The 18,086-nt window shown below is 42.3% G+C and overlaps 1 protein-coding gene across 1 annotated transcript in view; it reads right to left on the bottom strand.

Moving 5' to 3' along the window:
• Nucleotides 1-18,086, bottom strand: part of LMF2 (lipase maturation factor 2) — a 49,362-nt gene that overhangs the window by 31,072 nt on the left and 204 nt on the right. The window contains exons 2-4 of the mRNA XM_075208481.1: nt 13,295-13,548; nt 12,365-12,393; nt 12,065-12,261 (exon numbers count right to left, since the gene is read on the bottom strand). Coding sequence (XP_075064582.1) covers nt 12,065-12,261; nt 12,365-12,393; nt 13,295-13,548 — 480 coding nt within the window. The remainder of the gene's footprint in view (nt 1-12,064; nt 12,262-12,364; nt 12,394-13,294; nt 13,549-18,086) is intronic.

Here is an 18,086-nt window from a genome sequence, read left to right as displayed (position 1 = left end):
CCTTGATGTCCAAGAATGACAAAAACTCATCTTTCTCCATAGAATTTATGACGGAACGGATGGATTCCATCCAAAACTTGGCATCTTCAAGTGTGTGTTGAGATCTCTGAGATTGAGTATCGTACGGAACAACTTATCTGTAAATACCCAGACCCCTTTCCTGTTCTGGAAATGGGATAATACTCTAGTGGCTTCAGGAGTGGTTAAGAGCTCCTAGGAGGGCCACCTTTTGAACGGTGTCCCTAGGAAGAAGAGCAGACAGAAACTGCCTGGGGGCCGGACCCTCCAGGTCCAAAATGTAGGCCCCTGGAGATCACCACTCTCACCCAGATGTCTGTGGTTAATCAAAAAAGCCATTGGTCCCAAAAGTTCAAAAAGCAAGCTCTCACCACCGTGGGGGTACTAGCAAGTCATGCAGAGGGCTTCTTGGACTTGTTCGTGGGACGGTGTCCAGACCAAGCTTGCCTACCTCTCTGGCCAGCCCCACCACAAGGGGCAGAGTGATGACCTTGTGGAGGCATGCCTTTGGCTCGTACAACAAACAAAAAGGAACGAAAACTCCTCCCAGGTGCCTGAACAATAAACTTCTCTAAAGCCTGTTCAAATAGAGATAAACCATCATATGGGACAGATTGCTAAGCACTCTTGAATTCGTCATCTACCTTCCAAGATCTGCATCTCCCAAAAATTCAGCAGCCTCCTTTACATGGTCTGCCAAAGGAAACAAATCAGCCCTGGGAAGGTCCGCCTGAATACCCTCACTCAGTGCGGAAGCTCATTTTTCTATTGCTTTAATCATCCAGGCTGCTGCCATAATGGGGCGCAGCGAAGCTCCAGATGCCAAATAGACAGATTTAAGAATAGCCTCGCAGCATTTATCAGTGTTGTCTTTTAACGCAGCAGCACTGAGCAAAGGTAGAACAGCATTCCTTGTCAAGTGTAGGATGGAAGCATCCATATACGGATGATTCTCCCAGAATCCAATATCCACCTCGGGAAAAGGATAATTAACTGGTACCGCCTGGGTATGAGAAATTTGCCACCTGGTCTAGTTCTAGCCTCTTCCCAAATGCTCAACAACTGGGGAGATAGTTCTTTTCTTAAACTTTTTGAACATAGTTGTCTGGGCCACCTCTTGGTCAGCATCAACAATATGGAGTACCTGCCTCACCGTCAGGATCAGGTCCTCAATACCTTGTCTGCCAGAATAGTCCCCCTCCCACGCAGATAATCTTCACAGTCATAGTCGTCATGCACAACACCGTCCTCTTGTAAGGACAGCTCAGTATCAGTCCTCTAAATATTGAAAAATCCTCTGGCCCAAGCACTTCCACAGCCTAGGGGCCTAAGTGCTCCTCCAGACGAGCGCTGACGCAGCTCCTTAGCTTCAGTCACTGCACATCGTAGGCACCATTAAAAAAAAAAAATGAAGAATATAGCTGGAGTGGGCATAGTGGGGAGTGGTTTATGCTAGATAGACTGTTTAGTGCCTTACTCCTCACAGTGCCCTCTATACCTCAAGGTTAGCAGTGTCCCCCAACTAGTAGTGCAAGTGAAATGAAAGACTTTCATATGCCAGGTCAGAATGACAGATGTGCCTCATGAACAGAGTGTGCAGAGAATTACAATTATAGTCCTAAACGTTAGGCATACACTAAAAGTTTATTTACACATTTGAATATTTCATCTGGAGAGGAGAAGGATACATGATATTGAAAGTAAATTAAGAAAAGTTAAATTTGAAATATAATTAATCAGAACACAAATTGTATTTTTTTAGTTTATGGTGTGACAAGTGTACAATATAAGGTTAGTATTAAAAAAAAAATAAAAAAGGATTTTAATACTGCCGTTCATTGATTTGGGAAGATACGTCTACCTTGTTATAGATGGCTCGAGCTGAAGTAGGCACTTGAGGTTTTTTTGTTTTGTTTTTTTATTAACAAACCGACATAGGATATAACTGAAAGAACCAAACTGCAATAATAACTCAAATGGAACCACACTCAACCGCAAGCAGAGCGTAAAAGGGGTGGAAACGCAGACTCCAACAAATGGAATCAGAAAAGTATAAAAATCCTCTTCTCATTCTTTGGGGGACACTGCTATATAGGGGAAAATCCAGAGCTGAGGGTACACAGACACAGCTGTGCACAAAACCTTCTGTCCAGACTAGCTACTTTGGATACAAATACATTGAACTGATAGATCCTGTAAAAGCATGTGACTGGATGGGCTTACTTCACCAACCTGTCTGTAGGAGGGGAGGAAGACGGAATGGAGAAATGTTCTTCCTGCAGCGCTTATCCAGGTTTCCTTCTCACCGTCAGTAATCGACTGTTACTGACAGCTCCTACTGTCACCTTGCCACCAGATACTCGCTGACTGCAAATGCCAACTACGGAATAGTTGTAGGAGAAACTTGTTGCCACCACCAGGCTCCTTCAACAGCACCTAGAACCACTTACTTCTGGGAAGCTGCTATAGTTGCTGCAATGCCTCTTTGCTGTGGGCTGGCTGGTACCTCCTGGCCGCTTACTATGGATCAGGGCTGCTGGGTAGCGGGCAGAGCGTTGACACAGACGCTGGGTTCAAACACAAGACAGCCGGGGAACAGATTAGAGTGCAAGCGCTTATGTGTTGGTCACAGGATACAGCAGGTAATTGTCTCAGGTTGAATCTTCAAGTAGAGAGGTTTTATTGCTCAAGAGTACTTGACAAGGAATGTTCCACACCAGTAAGTGGTACTGGTGATAATTCAAAAGTTACAGATGGAATAATACAACATGGTAAAACATAGCTCTTTGTATACAGTTGTACACACATACCCTGGCAGGAGGTAATCCAGCCTCTGCCCCTTTAACCAATCCAGTCTGCTTCATGTATTGAATATTAACCCCCCCCCCCCCCCCCCTAAAATCATCCTACAACAATCGGTCCAGCCTAAACATGAGGTAGGTGTCCCCTTCAATTCACATCAGGGGGTATATTCCTAAATTGCCGGTTTGAAAAAGTGGAGATGTTTTCTATAACAATCAGATTCTAGTTGTCATTTTGTAGAATGTACTAAATAAATGACAGCTAGAATCTGATTGGTTGCAATAGGCAACATCTCCACTTGTTCAAACAGGCAGCTTTATAAATCTACCCCCAGGAGATGTAAAAATCATCCAGATGAGGGCGTGGCTTGACAGTCATCGCAGATGGTCGCCTTTTAGCTGGGCACCTTTAAACTAACCTTCCTTACATGTTTTTGAGGGTCACCTTCACCCTAATTAGCGTCTATTTGTGTGCTTTATGACACACTGCTATCAGAAACATCTCCTGTCAGAATCTTTAGGAGCAGTGGCACAGTGTGTAGCAACTCCCTGATCGGGGCATAAATAAGCCTGCATGTTGCTGGTGCTCTCCCCAGGGGCCAAAGACAGATAACGCCACACCTGAGGTTGTTCCGATCCCCAGGCTGAGTGCTCCCTGACATTCCATCCCTTCCCGCCAAAACCGCTGCCATTTTCACCCAGCCCTGTGGGATGGTGCATATCCATGAACAGGGTTGGAGTTCCCCCACTTGCCAAGGACAAGCTCAGCCGCTTCTATCAACTCACCTGGGCATGCGAATTGAGTGGCTGTGTTCGCCCGGCTAAGTCAGCAGGGATTGTGGTATCTGGGGTCTCCTTCAGCGACTTGCTTTGTGCCAGTGGCTTTCCGTTTTGGATTCCCCGTCGGGAGCTCTGCGGGTCACGCTAAGGGGAAGAAGAGGTCGGCCAGCAAGTCATCAGACTGTCTTCTTATCTTGTGTAGTAGAAAATGTGACTGACGCATGCCGCTGACACAAACCCTGCTGCAGACCCTTGTGGTATGTGCAAGTAGAGTAGCCTATCTGTTGCTATTATTCTTTCATAATAAAATAGCCTCTCAGTAACTGTCAATCCACATATATTTAGCCACACACATAGCAATCTATTGCATTACCACAGTGCAATCTTGTGGCTATTTTAATTAAAAACTGTATCATCAGCAATTTCATCTATCCATGCTGACATCTCCTCATTAGCTGACAGAATTACATCCTTAGAGGAGGTGAGAGAGATTTCTGCAGATCGTGTTGAAAACATCCAAGACTCTGTTGTACGCAAAATTGATTGTTACAGGGCCAGTGTGTGATCTGGACAATCGAGAGGGGCGTAAAAATCTCAAGAGTCCAGAAAATACCTGAAGACATTCCTCCTCAGGGGATTGAGGATGTCCTCACCAAAATCTTTAATGAGGTCCTGGAGCAAAACCCCAATACTGAAAGTGTATTCGATAGAGATCACAGGCCTCCATGCCATAGGGGCCTAAATTCAGAAAGACCAAGGGACGTGATTTGCGGTCTCCATTATCATACCAAAAAGGAGATGTTATGATTAGATTTTGATGGCCATAAAATACAAGTTTTCCAAGACTTGTCTTGGCACATCCTGCTGCAGAGGTTTCATCCGTAAGCCGCTCACAGAAGAATTAAGAAAGCATATCATCAAGTATCGGTGGCGATTCCCACTTAGGCTACAGGCTTTACTCAATTGTAAAAAAGCATTCCTCAAAGATCCCTCTTGATCAATTTTGCGCAACCCTGGATCTTTCAAAGCCTGCACTTCCAGATTGGCAAGATCAATCCACTGTTCTGATGCCTCCACCTCTCCCACAGCATAAAAAGTTGCAGAAAGCGTGGAAACCCAGCAGTCGGTCTAAGAACCCGAAAGACGCTACCCGAGTCAGTCCATTCGTTTGCCTGCATTACCTTATTTGGATGACCCCCAATTTCTTGTTTTGTCCTCAGCGGTGCAGGTTTCTGCCTCAGCCATTTTATCTCCTTTGGCTTGCCACCTTGTGAGGAGTCTTATGTATATGATCCTTTTATGGTAGTAATCTATTACCTTTCGTATTTGGTTTGTCTCCAGATTCCCTTGCTTTTTTCATTACATTTACAATTTTGTCTAATTTACATAACTTTCAAGTTGTCTAGGTATGGGCATTCAATTCATATGTTAGTTGAATAGTGATTTTACTAACTGAGGGCTGCCACCACTGCTCCCTAGTTGGCATTACCGCCCATGTATAACTACCTCTCCATGGGACTGGCCTCCCCGTCCCTGGGGTCCAGGTGCAGTGTTCTCTTATTCGGTTTCAATTTTGCACTTCTATGTTGTGACTTCTGTAAACTTGCCTTACCCTCTCCCCCAGATCCTCAGCTGGTGCACTCCTTTACGCCCCAGAGTACCTGATGGCGCCAACCCATTGTAACCATTTAGCCATCATGCCTACTATGACAGATTCATTAAATCTTTGCTCAATTAATGCCGGAGACATTAATATACCAAAAAAAAACTGTCCCAAGCACTTGACTCCTTTTACTGACAGAATAGATGTGGTCTTTATGCAGGAGACACACTTTAAATGTGACGCTGCCCCACTACTACATAGCAAACATTAGTCACTCGCCTTTTATGGTTGTAACCATTCTGGCAAAAGCAAGGGTGTTGCTATTCTATTTACCAAATGCCTGCCTAAAACCGCTACTCTTTTATTAATGTTTATGCTCCTAACTAGGGACAGGTGACTTTCGTATCCGAGACTTTGGAGATGTTGGATACTTGTGTGGAGGGCATGGCGATTCTGGATGGTGATCTGAACAGGGTGATGGAACCTCTTCTTGACACCTCTGGTGGTGCCCAGAGACACCGCCAATGACATGGTCAGGTAAGACATATCTTCCACGATTCTCAGTTGGCTGATGCCTGGCGCCTCCTTCATCTGTCAGATAGACTTTACGATTTGCTCCTATCCACATTTGGGCTATTCTAGGATAGATTATGTATTTGTTAGCTATAGATTACATTTGGTTAAGGAGGCTCACAGGTCAAATAACTTGGCCGGAACACATCCCTTCTATCTTACCTTGACCCTTACCCCACAGTCACTTTAAAAATTGGACTTGGAGATTGAATGAGTTGCTCCTCCAGGACTCATTGTAGAACCCAATTGGAATCTGCTATTGAGGAATACATCACTCTTAATGAAAAACAAGATTTATCTAAAGTGGTTATTTGGGAAGCTCATAAGTGTGTCCTGAGAGTTAAACTCATTCAGTTGGGGTCTTTCATGAAACAGAAAGAAGCATATAAGGAAAATCTTTGCATAAGATCAAAGATCTTGAGACTAGACATAAATCCTCCATGGCCGGAGATGTTCTTGTGAAGCGGACGGAGATTCATCTTGTTCTAAAAGATGAAACAAAGTTAGCCCTGAGGAAATGCAAATATAAGTATTACAAGTGGAGGAATAAGCCTGGGCATATGTTGGCCAGAGCCTTATGCACTGAGAGAGCAACATAATTTATTCACTCTATTAAAAATCATGAGGGTAGGGATTGTTATTCAAATAATGAAATAGCAGAGGCTTTCCATGCATACTACACAACACTATACAATATTCCTGGTGCATCCTCCCCGTCAGCAATTGCACGTCGGAAAGAGTAGATAGCTAAATATCTGTGCAGTTGTAATTTTCCCAAACTCCCTGCAGAGTAAAAGGTTCATCTAAAGTCAGTTTCTGCAGAAGTCAGACAGGAGGCAGCGATTTCGTCTACTCCTTCTGGCAAGAGTCCAGGCCTAGATGGCTTCGCCATGGCTTATCAGGAACCCTCTCCTGCAGGCGTTTAATGAGATTTCAGCCGATATAGGTTTTTCCCCAACAGTCATTAGGGGCCCATGTCACAATCCTACCTAACGAGGGGAAGGACCCATCCCCAGTGCACCTGCTACAGGCCGATCTCCCTGCTCAATGTTGACCTGAAGTTACTCGTGAAATTGCTTGCTAATCACCTTAAGCTCCTTTTACCCTCATTGATCCATAGCGATCAGGCTGGTTTTGTGCCGAGCATGGCAGCACGGGACACCACCAAGGTCATTGATCTAATATACTCTGCAAGCAGGTCGGGCACACGGGCTTTCCTTGTCGAAAGATGCGGAAAAGGAATTTGACAGGGCAGATTGACCGTTTCTTTCTGGAGTGTTTGAGCACTTGGGAGTAGGCCCTCTAGGTAGACATTCGATTCTTACCTTAAACAAAACTCCCAGAGCTAGAATTAAATTGGCTCTCGCTCACACTTCATTAAGATTCGCAATGGAACAAGATAAGGGTGTCACTTGTCTCCTCTAGTATTTGTATTGTGCGTGGAGGCCTTAGCTAACTATTAGAAATATTCTTGATGCTGCAGGTGGAAGGGGGGCTCGCAGACTCAAGTTACCTCTTTTGGCAGATGATCTTTTAGACATTACTAACACAGCAGTCATACTACCCAATTTGATGTCGGGAGTTCCAAAAATTTGGACACCTTTCTAATTTTAAAATCAATTATTTGAAATCGGTAGCTTTGAACCTTTTGGTCTCTCCTACTAACTACACTGGTGGACATTAAACATGCATTCCCCTTCACCTGGTATTAATCACATATCAAATACCTAGGGGTGCTGATTACCAGGATTTGTTTAGGGCGAACTTTGCTCCATTATTAACTAAATTGCACACCGAGCATCAACGCTGGCGCCCTTGAAGCTTCTCTTGGCTAGGGAGGACTATTATTATTAAATTGAATACCTTGCCCAAGGCACTTTACCTAATCCAGACACTTTCGAGTACTATCCCTCCTAAATTTTTTGTACGGGCCAGAAAGTTCTCTTGAATCTCACAGGATATATTAACTAGACACCAGTCACAGGGAAGTCCTTCAACTTCCCCTTTTCTTTAAGTATTATCAAGAGATTATGTTAAATAGAGTAGTTGAATGGACACTGGCTTTTAAATCTACACAAAAGGTGGCAATTGAGGGTCACAAGATGGGCATTCCTTCCCTCATTTTCCCATGGCTTCCGAAGCTCCTTATCTCAGCCCAAGTTACATTTCATCTCCTTGGTCCCCTTTATTGCCTCAGTCACAGAATCCCGAATTTCCCCCAGGTAAATCTGATCTCTGGATAGATCAGGAAGTGCTCAGAGCTTGCCAGTTGATGGAGGGTGACAAGAGCCGCACGTTCTCCACTCTGCAAGAGCAGTTTGATCTACCGGCAGCTGATTTTTGGCTGTATTCGCAGATTAGACATTTTTCTCCTTGATAAAAATAATCTGTTGTTCGGGCCTTAACATCTTTTGAGCTGGGACTCCTGTGATCCTAAACATACCATCTCCATTAATTATGTACTTCTGATGGAAAACCTCCATGGCTCTCTTCCGAAATATATCAAATTATGGGTTCGCAATTTGGCCAGATCTGACTGTGAAGAGATTTGGCCTAAGATCTTCCCATATGTGCTTTTCTAGTATTTTGATCCTGGAGACTTGGTTTAAAGTGCTCTCCACATGGTGCAGATGTAATTTTAAATCATCTAAAATGCATCCTGAGGTCTCGGTTAGGTGCTCGAGGTGTGGGTTGGAGTTTGGGTCATTTTCACACATTTGGGGATTTGACTCAAACTCTTGCCCTTTTTGCTCAAAGTTAAAAAAAAATTGGCATGTTCAGTTCCATCTGGTTAGTTTCTGGTTGCTTAACCTTATGAGTATTCCAATATCCAAATACAAGAAATCACTTATCAGACATCTTAATAATGCTAAAGCTGCAATTCCTGTTCACTGGAGATCTCCTGCCCCCCCCCTTTCCTTAAGGAGCAGATAGAAAATAATAGAATTTTATATGACAATTGAAGATCTCTCCTTATCCAGTAAGGACCGTTCTACAAATTATGTTTCCACCTGGGCTTGCTGGTTGGAATTCAAGGAATCCCAGCTGTGCCATTCAATGTGTGAGGAGCGGGACCGAAATAGAAATGGGATTTCGTTTGGACTGAACACTCCTGGGTTGGATTGTCGGTTTGTGATATAAGCCAGTGGTACAACATCATTTTTGTTGATTGGTAGAGGCACTGTTCTGTGAATGAAACTGTATAAATTGCACCGCTTCAAAGGTGAACAACACCCTTGCAATATCCTTCACCAGAGCCAATGTGGACTTCACCAGACCCTATAATAGCCAGAGGATATTGTCCTCTGGCAGAAACACCCTTGTTTTATGGTGATGAAAATAAGATCATCCTTTGGAAAGGGCTCAGGTTGGACTTCCTGTAAATGGGACTGAAACAAGGCCAGGTAACTCCCTTGATCAGAAGATCGTAAAGGTACGGTATGACCATCATCCCTCTGGATCCAAGAAAGGTAGCCATCAGAAATGAGGCAAGAAGAGAGGACAGACCAACAGTTGCACAATCCAGGAGGATGTAGAATTGTACAAGCACAAGCCAAACACAGAGGAAAAGCTGCCAGACAACCAGTACCCCAGAACCTGCAGCTAAAGGGGTACACAGAGAAAGTGACTGCTGCACATGGCTGCTCTCAATCCTCTGGCGAGTATGTCTAGCCAGGAAACACCACTAGGGAAAAGGTGTTGAAGGGATCTCACCTACCTCCCAGAACCCAACACCAAAGAGGGCTTCTGCCTTAGGCTCAGTACACCCTACAGAAAAAGTAAATGATTAATAATATACCAACGACAGGATAAAAAAAGAAAATCCCGATCAGCATGCCGGTTGACGTGTACACACTATACAAGATTATTTTCAGATTTCTGCTCTTCATCCATCAAAATTATCGGCTGCAAGGTAGTCCATAAAAGGCAAAAGTAACAGCTCAGGTCTTAATTCATTGAGAGACATCCAGCCCCGGCAATTGTATTGGGCAGCCTGTCTCAACACAGCACTGTGCTGAGTGCTGCAGAACTGTTTCAACAGATGGTTGGGGATAAAGTGTGGAGATTAGGGCAGAAAGGGTGCATTGCTGGAGCTGTGTGGTCTTCTGCAAGTGATCTTTAAGTAAGAAGAGCAACAGAAGACAACAAAAGTGCACAGGCTCATACAGCGTAGCTGGCTGTAAATACAGTGCGACAGCTTTATCTCTGGGAGCTGAAGCTTAACCCCAGGAACAGAGGCTGCACTAATCTCATACTGCGATTCCCATGCACTCTGCTTGCTTATGATACACCAATATAGTGTGGGTTGACGCTGACTGTAAATACAGTGCGACAGCTTTATCTCCGATTTGAGTTAAAGAAACAATGCTGCACTAATATCATCCGTTCTAGCCATCACACAGAGGTTTAAAAAAGGACATGTGGAGGGGGACGAAGCCTGCACCATTAATATCAGTCTCTTCTGTAAAGCAAAACCTTGAAGGATATTTTGCCATACTGCAGGCCCGCTCTTCCTACCTGCTCTCCATCTCCAGAGTTCCTCTGACAGCTACTGGGGCATCCGCTGACAGCCGCAGACAGTTGACAGAGACCGCAGATCATGATAAAGACAGTGGCGTGGGACAAGATCAGCACCAGGCAGACAAGTTGAATGAGTCCTGTCAATCCTGAGCCTCCCTGGATGGATACCTATAATGTTCTAACTTGGGACTGGAGTAATCCCCCTGTTGTCAGTGGATTGGACTGCGACTTCTAATCTCATTGGAGATCCACTTACTGTTGTTACCATGCCTCCAGTGCAATATCCGGTCCCACTCCCGGCCCAATGGTGCTGGAGTGGCCTCCGCAGTCCTGGAGGTGATCCCTCGATGAGAGCTGTACCTACACTGCCCGCTTTAGGCATCCCCAGCAATGACTGAGGGATGCCATACTGAGAAGTAGTAATCCAAAAGAAAAAAAATGTATGAAATAAAAACAGCGCTGTAAAACATAATATAAGTACAAAGCCTTACATAGGCAGCCATTAGCATGTGCACAGCTCCTGCAAGCACTTAACAAAAACTGAAGATTTCAATATAGCCAACGGGGTATAGAGGGGGAGGAGTTGCCATTTCAGTGCTACATTTGAAAGTGTTAAGGTTCCAGCAAACACTCTATACCCAACAATCTCCAGTGTCAGGAATACAGAAGGGGATGGTGGATTGGTAAAGAAAAGGAATAGCTTCAGATTCTAACAGTTTTCAGATTAAAACTAGGAGCCTACTCTAACACGAGCCCTCTATAACCCAATGTAGCAGCGTCACCAATAGTGGAAGGAAGAAAAAAAAAAAAACACAGTTTACTGGCATCCAGCAATCTCTAGGTGGGAAGAAAGCAGCATGTGTGAGAATCACATGGATCAATATTAGACATAATTTTTATTCTATTATAGTTTATTTATAAGGCGTCAAAAAGTGTCCGCAGCGCTGTACACAGACCAGGGGGAAAAAACCCAAAACAAAAACAGAACACAGCCTACAGGGCATTAGAAGAACAAAGTTCAGTAAACCATCAACTCAGTAGAGCATGGGACAAAACAGGATATGGCACACTGGGCAGTACAAACAAAGTGCAATAAATGATCAATCCACTTGTACTAAGGAAGCATAAGTGGAGGGCAGGATACTAAGAAACTAGAGAGTGGAAGGGGGAGAAAGAGATAAAGCAAGCATTACCTGTGCCACAGACTGTGAGTGCAACAACAGGATTAAAGCCTGAAAGGTGGAGAGACAAGATATAAGATGAGACCAAGGGCAGGGGCCTAGTGATGAGGAAATCAAGTAAGGGAGCCAAGGGAAAAGATAACAGGAGGAGAACACGAGGATAAGAGGGCCCTGCTCGCTAGAGCTTACAGTCTAGAAGGGAGGGGCAGACTAACAAAAGACACAAAGAGGGAGTAAGGGTGAGGGAAGAAGAGGTCTGGGAGATGAAAATAGCAGGTGGTAAGATGAACAGAGTGAGAAAGCGAAGGAGGGTGAGAAGTACTTAGACAGGTGAAGAGGGATCATGAAGGGGTAGATAGTGAAGGGCATTGTAATGATATTGACTCACAGTACAGGCAAGTCATTTTGTAGGCTGAATCAACAATCAAAGAATGCAGCCTTTCCACTCTCTGCCTTAGAGATGTTCCTAATGAATTGATGAGCTGTAGTGTCAAAATCACTGAATCCACACTATAGGCAAGGAAATCTAAAATTCAGAACTTCATGTCAGGTTTTGGAATGATACAAAATTAAAACACTGGTCATACCTGTGAGTCCCCACCATGTGGGGCATCGGCTAGTTAGTTTCACAACTCCGGATGCAAACATAAGCCTAAACAGCAGCCATCGAATTAGCCAGAAAGTGATGCCATCATGAGGACCCCAGAAATTTGTCTTTGAGCGTAAAGAATGCAGTGGAGCTACCAGCACTGCCAGGAACCCAATTTCTAGTAAAAGACTGTCCCTGAAATAAAATGTACACAGATAAATGATATGTCCTTTTAACATCATGTGCTGCTCTTTCAATAGTGATACAAGATGAATGACACATAAATACACACACTTACCACTGGAAATAAAGGAATACCTGTCCAACCTGCAGAGACAAGAGAGCGTTATGAACAACAATGGACATGAGGTGCTTTGTAAACATTTATTAATAATCATAAAAAATTTTAGACAGTTGATATCAACAATAACTATAATTCAAAAGCAACATACAGTACCACCTTTAATAAATGTAATGTTCCTAAAAAACATTGCAGTACTTTTCTAGCATTGTGGCATAGTCCATTATCTTGCAGAAAAAAAAAACACAAGCAGATAAATGCACTGTTGCCATTAAATTAACAATGTTTAACAGCAACAGTTTTCCTATGGCCTGCAACACTACTTTACTAATATCAAGGGACCAAGTACGTGCCACAAAACACACCCCACACTGTTATTCACCTACAGCCTGTGGTGTAATAGATTGATGTTCTAATATGGCTTTTCCAATACCTTGTACTCTTATCGGACAGAAAGCAGAGAAACTAGGAATCATCCGTCCAGACAACCCCACCTACTTTATAATTTTTTTCACATGAATGGAACGAATTGGTTAGCATTGTTAGCATGTGTCCTTGTAGGGAATGATCTAGATACATAAACTGCATAGTATCACAGTCAGAATAATAACCCAAAGGAAAGATAGAACAGCAAGACACCACCCTTACTATGTCTGCATTAAGATCCTTTAACAGTTGAACTAAAGATAATGGTCTCTTTTTACCAGTTGTTCTAAATTATATTAAATGTGTATAAGGCTCACTTTGGATCTATCATGTGGCCAGATACATAATTCTATTTTCCTGTTATTTTATCACAACTACAAAGACAGCAACCTCATTTATGCATGAGCTCCTAACCATTCCTGAGCACAAAGCAAGGGGGAGGTTAAGCAGTTGTGACATCTTCTAAAACAAAAACATACTTGAACAAGAAGATAAACATACCTGATACAGGGACAGGTAGAGGATCCAGAGCAGGAGAAACACCAAGCTGTCACGAAGGCAGTTGAAGAGCAATGCCCCAAAGGAAAGGAGAGCCCCAAGTAAGCAAATTAGTTCCATGCCCTGCTCGGTGTCCAGTCCCAGCCGGGGGCCTAACCAGAGCAATGTAGGCGAGTCTTTCATTTGCTCCCATAAACTTTTACCAGTGAACCGGAGCATCTTCCAGGCGGGCAAGATTCCATCACGTCCATACAGTCCTGGAGGGAAAAACAGATCTCATAATATATGTCCATTTTCCCTGACTCCATCCCCACTTCAACTAGCTTTTAGAGTCCCCCAAGACTCCAATCTTAGCTCCCACCCCGTCTTACTGTACAATTTGTTCCATGGTGATTTTATCAGCTGTCTGTCCCCAATACATCTCTATGCTCATGACACCCAGGTCCATCTCCTCCTCCTTACCTCTCCAGCTGTCTTTCTGCTATGTTTCATGTATGTTCCAGTGCTTCCTTAAAAATGAATAGGTCTAAAACTGAACTCCCTTTACCCTACAGTTCAAGAAATTCCCTCTAATATAAAGCTCTCACCCAATCCTCTCTCCCCTACACCTCCTCTCACTGCTTGGGCACTAGCAAGAGCCTGGCGGTGGTTTATACAATGATAGGTGACCATTACTCCACCTGTTTCATATTTTGATAGTTTTGCTACTCCTTTGTGCCTCCCAATCATGACAGCTGCTCCATCGGAGCCTAGACCCACCAAGTTAAAAAAAAATTCAACCCTATTTTGGCAATTTTTTCCCAATTACTTTGCTAGTTATAGTTTCAGCTTTGCCATCCATGATACATGTTGAAATAAAACTAACAGCAATCTCTTTTTCAGTTGACAAACACATTATATATTATATATATATATATATATACACACACACATACATATATACATACACACACAGTCAGGTCCATAAATATTGGGACATCGACACAATTCTCATATTTTGGGCTCTATACACCACCACAAAGGATTTGAAATGAAACAAACAAGATGTGCTTTAACTGCAGACTTTCAGCTTTAGTTTGAGGGAATTTACATCCAAATCAGGTGAACAGTGTAGGAATTACAACGGTTTCTATATGTGCCTCCCACTTTTTAAGGGACCAAAAGTAATGGGACAAACTAAACAATCCTACATCAAACTTTCACTTTTTAATACTTTGTTGCAAATCCTTTGCAGTCAATTACAGCCTGAAGTCTGGAACGCATAGACATCACCAGACGCTGGGTTTCATCCCTGGTCATGCTCTGCCAGGCCTCTACTGCAAATGTCTTCAGTTCCTGCTTGTTCTTGGGACATTTTCCCTTCAGTTTTGTCTTCATCAAGTGAAATGCATGCTCAATCGGATTCAGGTCAGGTGATTGACTTGGCCATTGCATAACATTCCACTTTTTAGCCTTAAAAAACTCTTTGGTTGCTTTTTGCAGACAAAACTGAAGAGAAAATGCTCCAAGAACAAGCAGGAACTGAAGACATTTGCAGTAGAGGCCTGGCAGAGCATCACCAGGGACGAAACCTAGCATCTGGTGATGTCTATGCGTTCCAGACTTCAGGCTGTAATTGACTGCAAAGGATTTGCAACAAAGTATTAAAAAGTGAAAGTTTGATGTAGGATTGTTTAGTTTGTCCCATTACTTTTGGTCCCTTAAAAAGTGGGAGGCACATATAGAAACCGTTGTAATTCCTACACTGGTCACCTGATTTGGATGTAAATTCCCTCACATTAAAGCTGAAAGTCTGCAGTTAAAGCACATCTTGTTTGTTTCATTTTAAATTTGTGTCGATGTCCCAATATTTATGGACCCGACTGTATATACATATAAGCTGTCTCAAAACTGAAATGTGTCTTTTTATCACACAGGACACTGACGTTATCTGCTTTATGTACATGTTTAAGCAGTTCCCATTTTATTTGCGAAGCTAAGATGTCAAGGAATTCTTGCATCTTTCTGAACTGTAATGTGCATCATTTCCAATATCAAAATGCTTTAAATATGAACAACCTACAGCCTTGCAGTGCCCAAGCAAATTTCCATATAATGTAGTAGTTCATTTTTTGCCAACCAATACATATCATTTATTTATGTAGCGCCTCTAATTTCGCAGCACTGTACAGAGGAAATTTTTCCATTCACATAAGTCCCTGCCCCAATGGAGCTTAATCTAAATTCCCTAACACACACACACACACACACACACTAGGGTCAATTTTGATAGCAGCCAATTAACCTACCAGTATGCTTTTACAATGTTCTTAAAGCTCCCACAAAAATATCTCTCTGCAAGTTACTGAAATCAGTCATTCAATTTCCCCTAACCCAATTTCTTCAAAACCACGTTTTTGAACTATATTTGAATTTACTTTGCTCGTGGTCAATTAAACTTTCTTTTCGAAATCTTTTGCATAGAATAGTAACCCTATTCACTTCCTTCTTTGTGGCCGGTCTCTTTCCATAGTTTATTTACGTGGAACATGTATTCCTATTTATCTACCACTGAAATGTTTTAAACCAGACACGGTTTACTTCTGATATGCGAAGTTTAGAGACACATTTTTCATGCTAAATAGACTGCGATTCATAAGATGAACCAGTCTCGTTGCAAAGTCCTCTGGGTCTGTTGTTGTGTTCGTACTTTTTCTTACAGAAACTTAAGACTGTTGTTTTCTGATTTAATTTCTTACACATAACTGCTGGCTGAACACAGATATAATTTTTAACAGTGTCCAGATACTGCCTACATGCCGGCTATACACAGAAGGCCTCCAGGTAACAAACACGGTCTTCCCAGTTCACTAGCAAGTGAACCACTGACAAACAAGCCCTTCCTTTTATACAGGGGCCCTCCCCTCTCCCCTGAAGTTTGACACCCCCCTGTAATGCACCTGAAAGTCACAGCGAGTGTTGGGTAACAGGAGATTTCTGACAGGCGGAGGAGCGCCCAACAAAAAGAGTGGTGAGAACACTGCTATTATAATTATAAATAATAAGTCATGCATAATGCGGTTATAATACTGCCAACCTTGTACAACTGCAAGTAAGCATAAATTCTTAAGACGCAGAGGCAAGCTTTTCAGTTGTTGGTAACAGTACTTTCTCTGCTGTGAGTGTTTTTTTATACCACAAACACTAAATAGACAATAGTGCACTACTAGGCAGGTGTGAACATTTCAGCCATCAGTGTAATGGCAGCAGGTGGTACTCGATTTCTCTATTCATATTATTAGGCTTCCTCCTGACTTCCTTAGGCCTGAAAGCACATTTTATGGCCTGATAGAAGAGCAATTGCATCATAGTGAAGCCATCACTTCTATTTCTACGGAGTTGGTTTTCATGTGTATTTGTATGCCACCTATCCAATTGTACGTGGTTCTTATTTTTAAAAGAGAGTGTTGAAACAGTGTTTCCAAAGCCTCACTACGGCTGATTGTACTAAGTATTGAGTGTTAATGCTTGTGAATGCATTAAGCAACACGAAAAGTGACTTGAAGCCATGGCTGGACCGGGGCTAAAAAGCAGTCCTAGCACAAAAAAAACAAACCACAGCAGCGAACATTGGCCTACATGCCTAGAGACAAGACACTCATCATTCACCGAGAAGCTCACAAATGTGTTAACAGTATCTATTGGCGTCAGAAATGACCCAGTACTATAGTAAAAAGCCGAAAGCAAAGGGCGACTTGGCTGTCATACGCAACAGTTTCTCAAAAATAGGTCTGTGATACAGTCCAAGGCTGTGCATATAATTTAAACAAAAATACGGAAAAACACTCCTCCCCGCGATTGATTTAGGACATACCAGCCCTTCTGGAAAATGCAAAAACTGCAGATGCAGGTCCATGCCAAGTTAAGCAAAGTGAAAGTTTGTGTGTACAGGTTAATTCACTAACTTAACTTTTTATACTATCCACATTAAAGCATGTATAGCAAGTTTTAATGATGCATAATGAATGAATCTAATTTCAAGACACAAGTGTATGAGCACTTACTATCACTTTTACTGTAGATTACCCTTAAAATTACTTATCCAATTATTAATATAACACAAACAATGCTAACCACCTTACACAACAATGCACAGGTGAAGGCAATATGGATACCTGGATAAGGGCAAGTTAACCTACTAGAAATAAATCAGGAGTTATAGGCCATTATGTGTGTGCTGACTCAATGTTAGAGCTTAACTGTAGAATATTGGAAAGTTGCTTATCACCAGTAGCCTTGATTAAATAAAAATCTTTCCAATAAAATGTCACAATTCTGGAATACAAGGAGTGCCCTTGAGGAACAGTGCACCTTACTTAATATGATGCATTGTAAGTATTAAGGGTACATGCACACTGAATAAAATTTTAATATGAAGCAGGACAAATTAACAATTACATCAAATTTCTCAAAATCAACCCATTGATTCTATCAATATAGAACTAGAACTTGCCCTAAGATGTGCCTGGGACTATCCTTGCACTATTTAATCTATACATAACACGTGATAAAACATAATACAAATTGAAAGTTTGTTAATACATAAACTTACTTTCATCAAGTTTATTAACATTTATTAAGTGTCTGAGTAAATAATAGATATATCAAGTGTTTATTTGCACGCTAACAAAAAGCAGATATGTACAGCATAAGAAGAAAAATACATCATTTATCATTAATAACAAAGTGCTAAATACATAAAATATATGTATAGTTCCCTTGCAGAGAATATGAATGGTAGCTATAGCATCGCACA

This window comes from Mixophyes fleayi, chromosome 4 (assembly GCF_038048845.1).
Source record: "Mixophyes fleayi isolate aMixFle1 chromosome 4, aMixFle1.hap1, whole genome shotgun sequence".
NCBI lineage: Eukaryota > Metazoa > Chordata > Amphibia > Anura > Limnodynastidae > Mixophyes > Mixophyes fleayi.
Note: the sequence above shows the minus strand (reverse complement) of the source record. Positions and strands in the feature narration are given on the sequence as shown.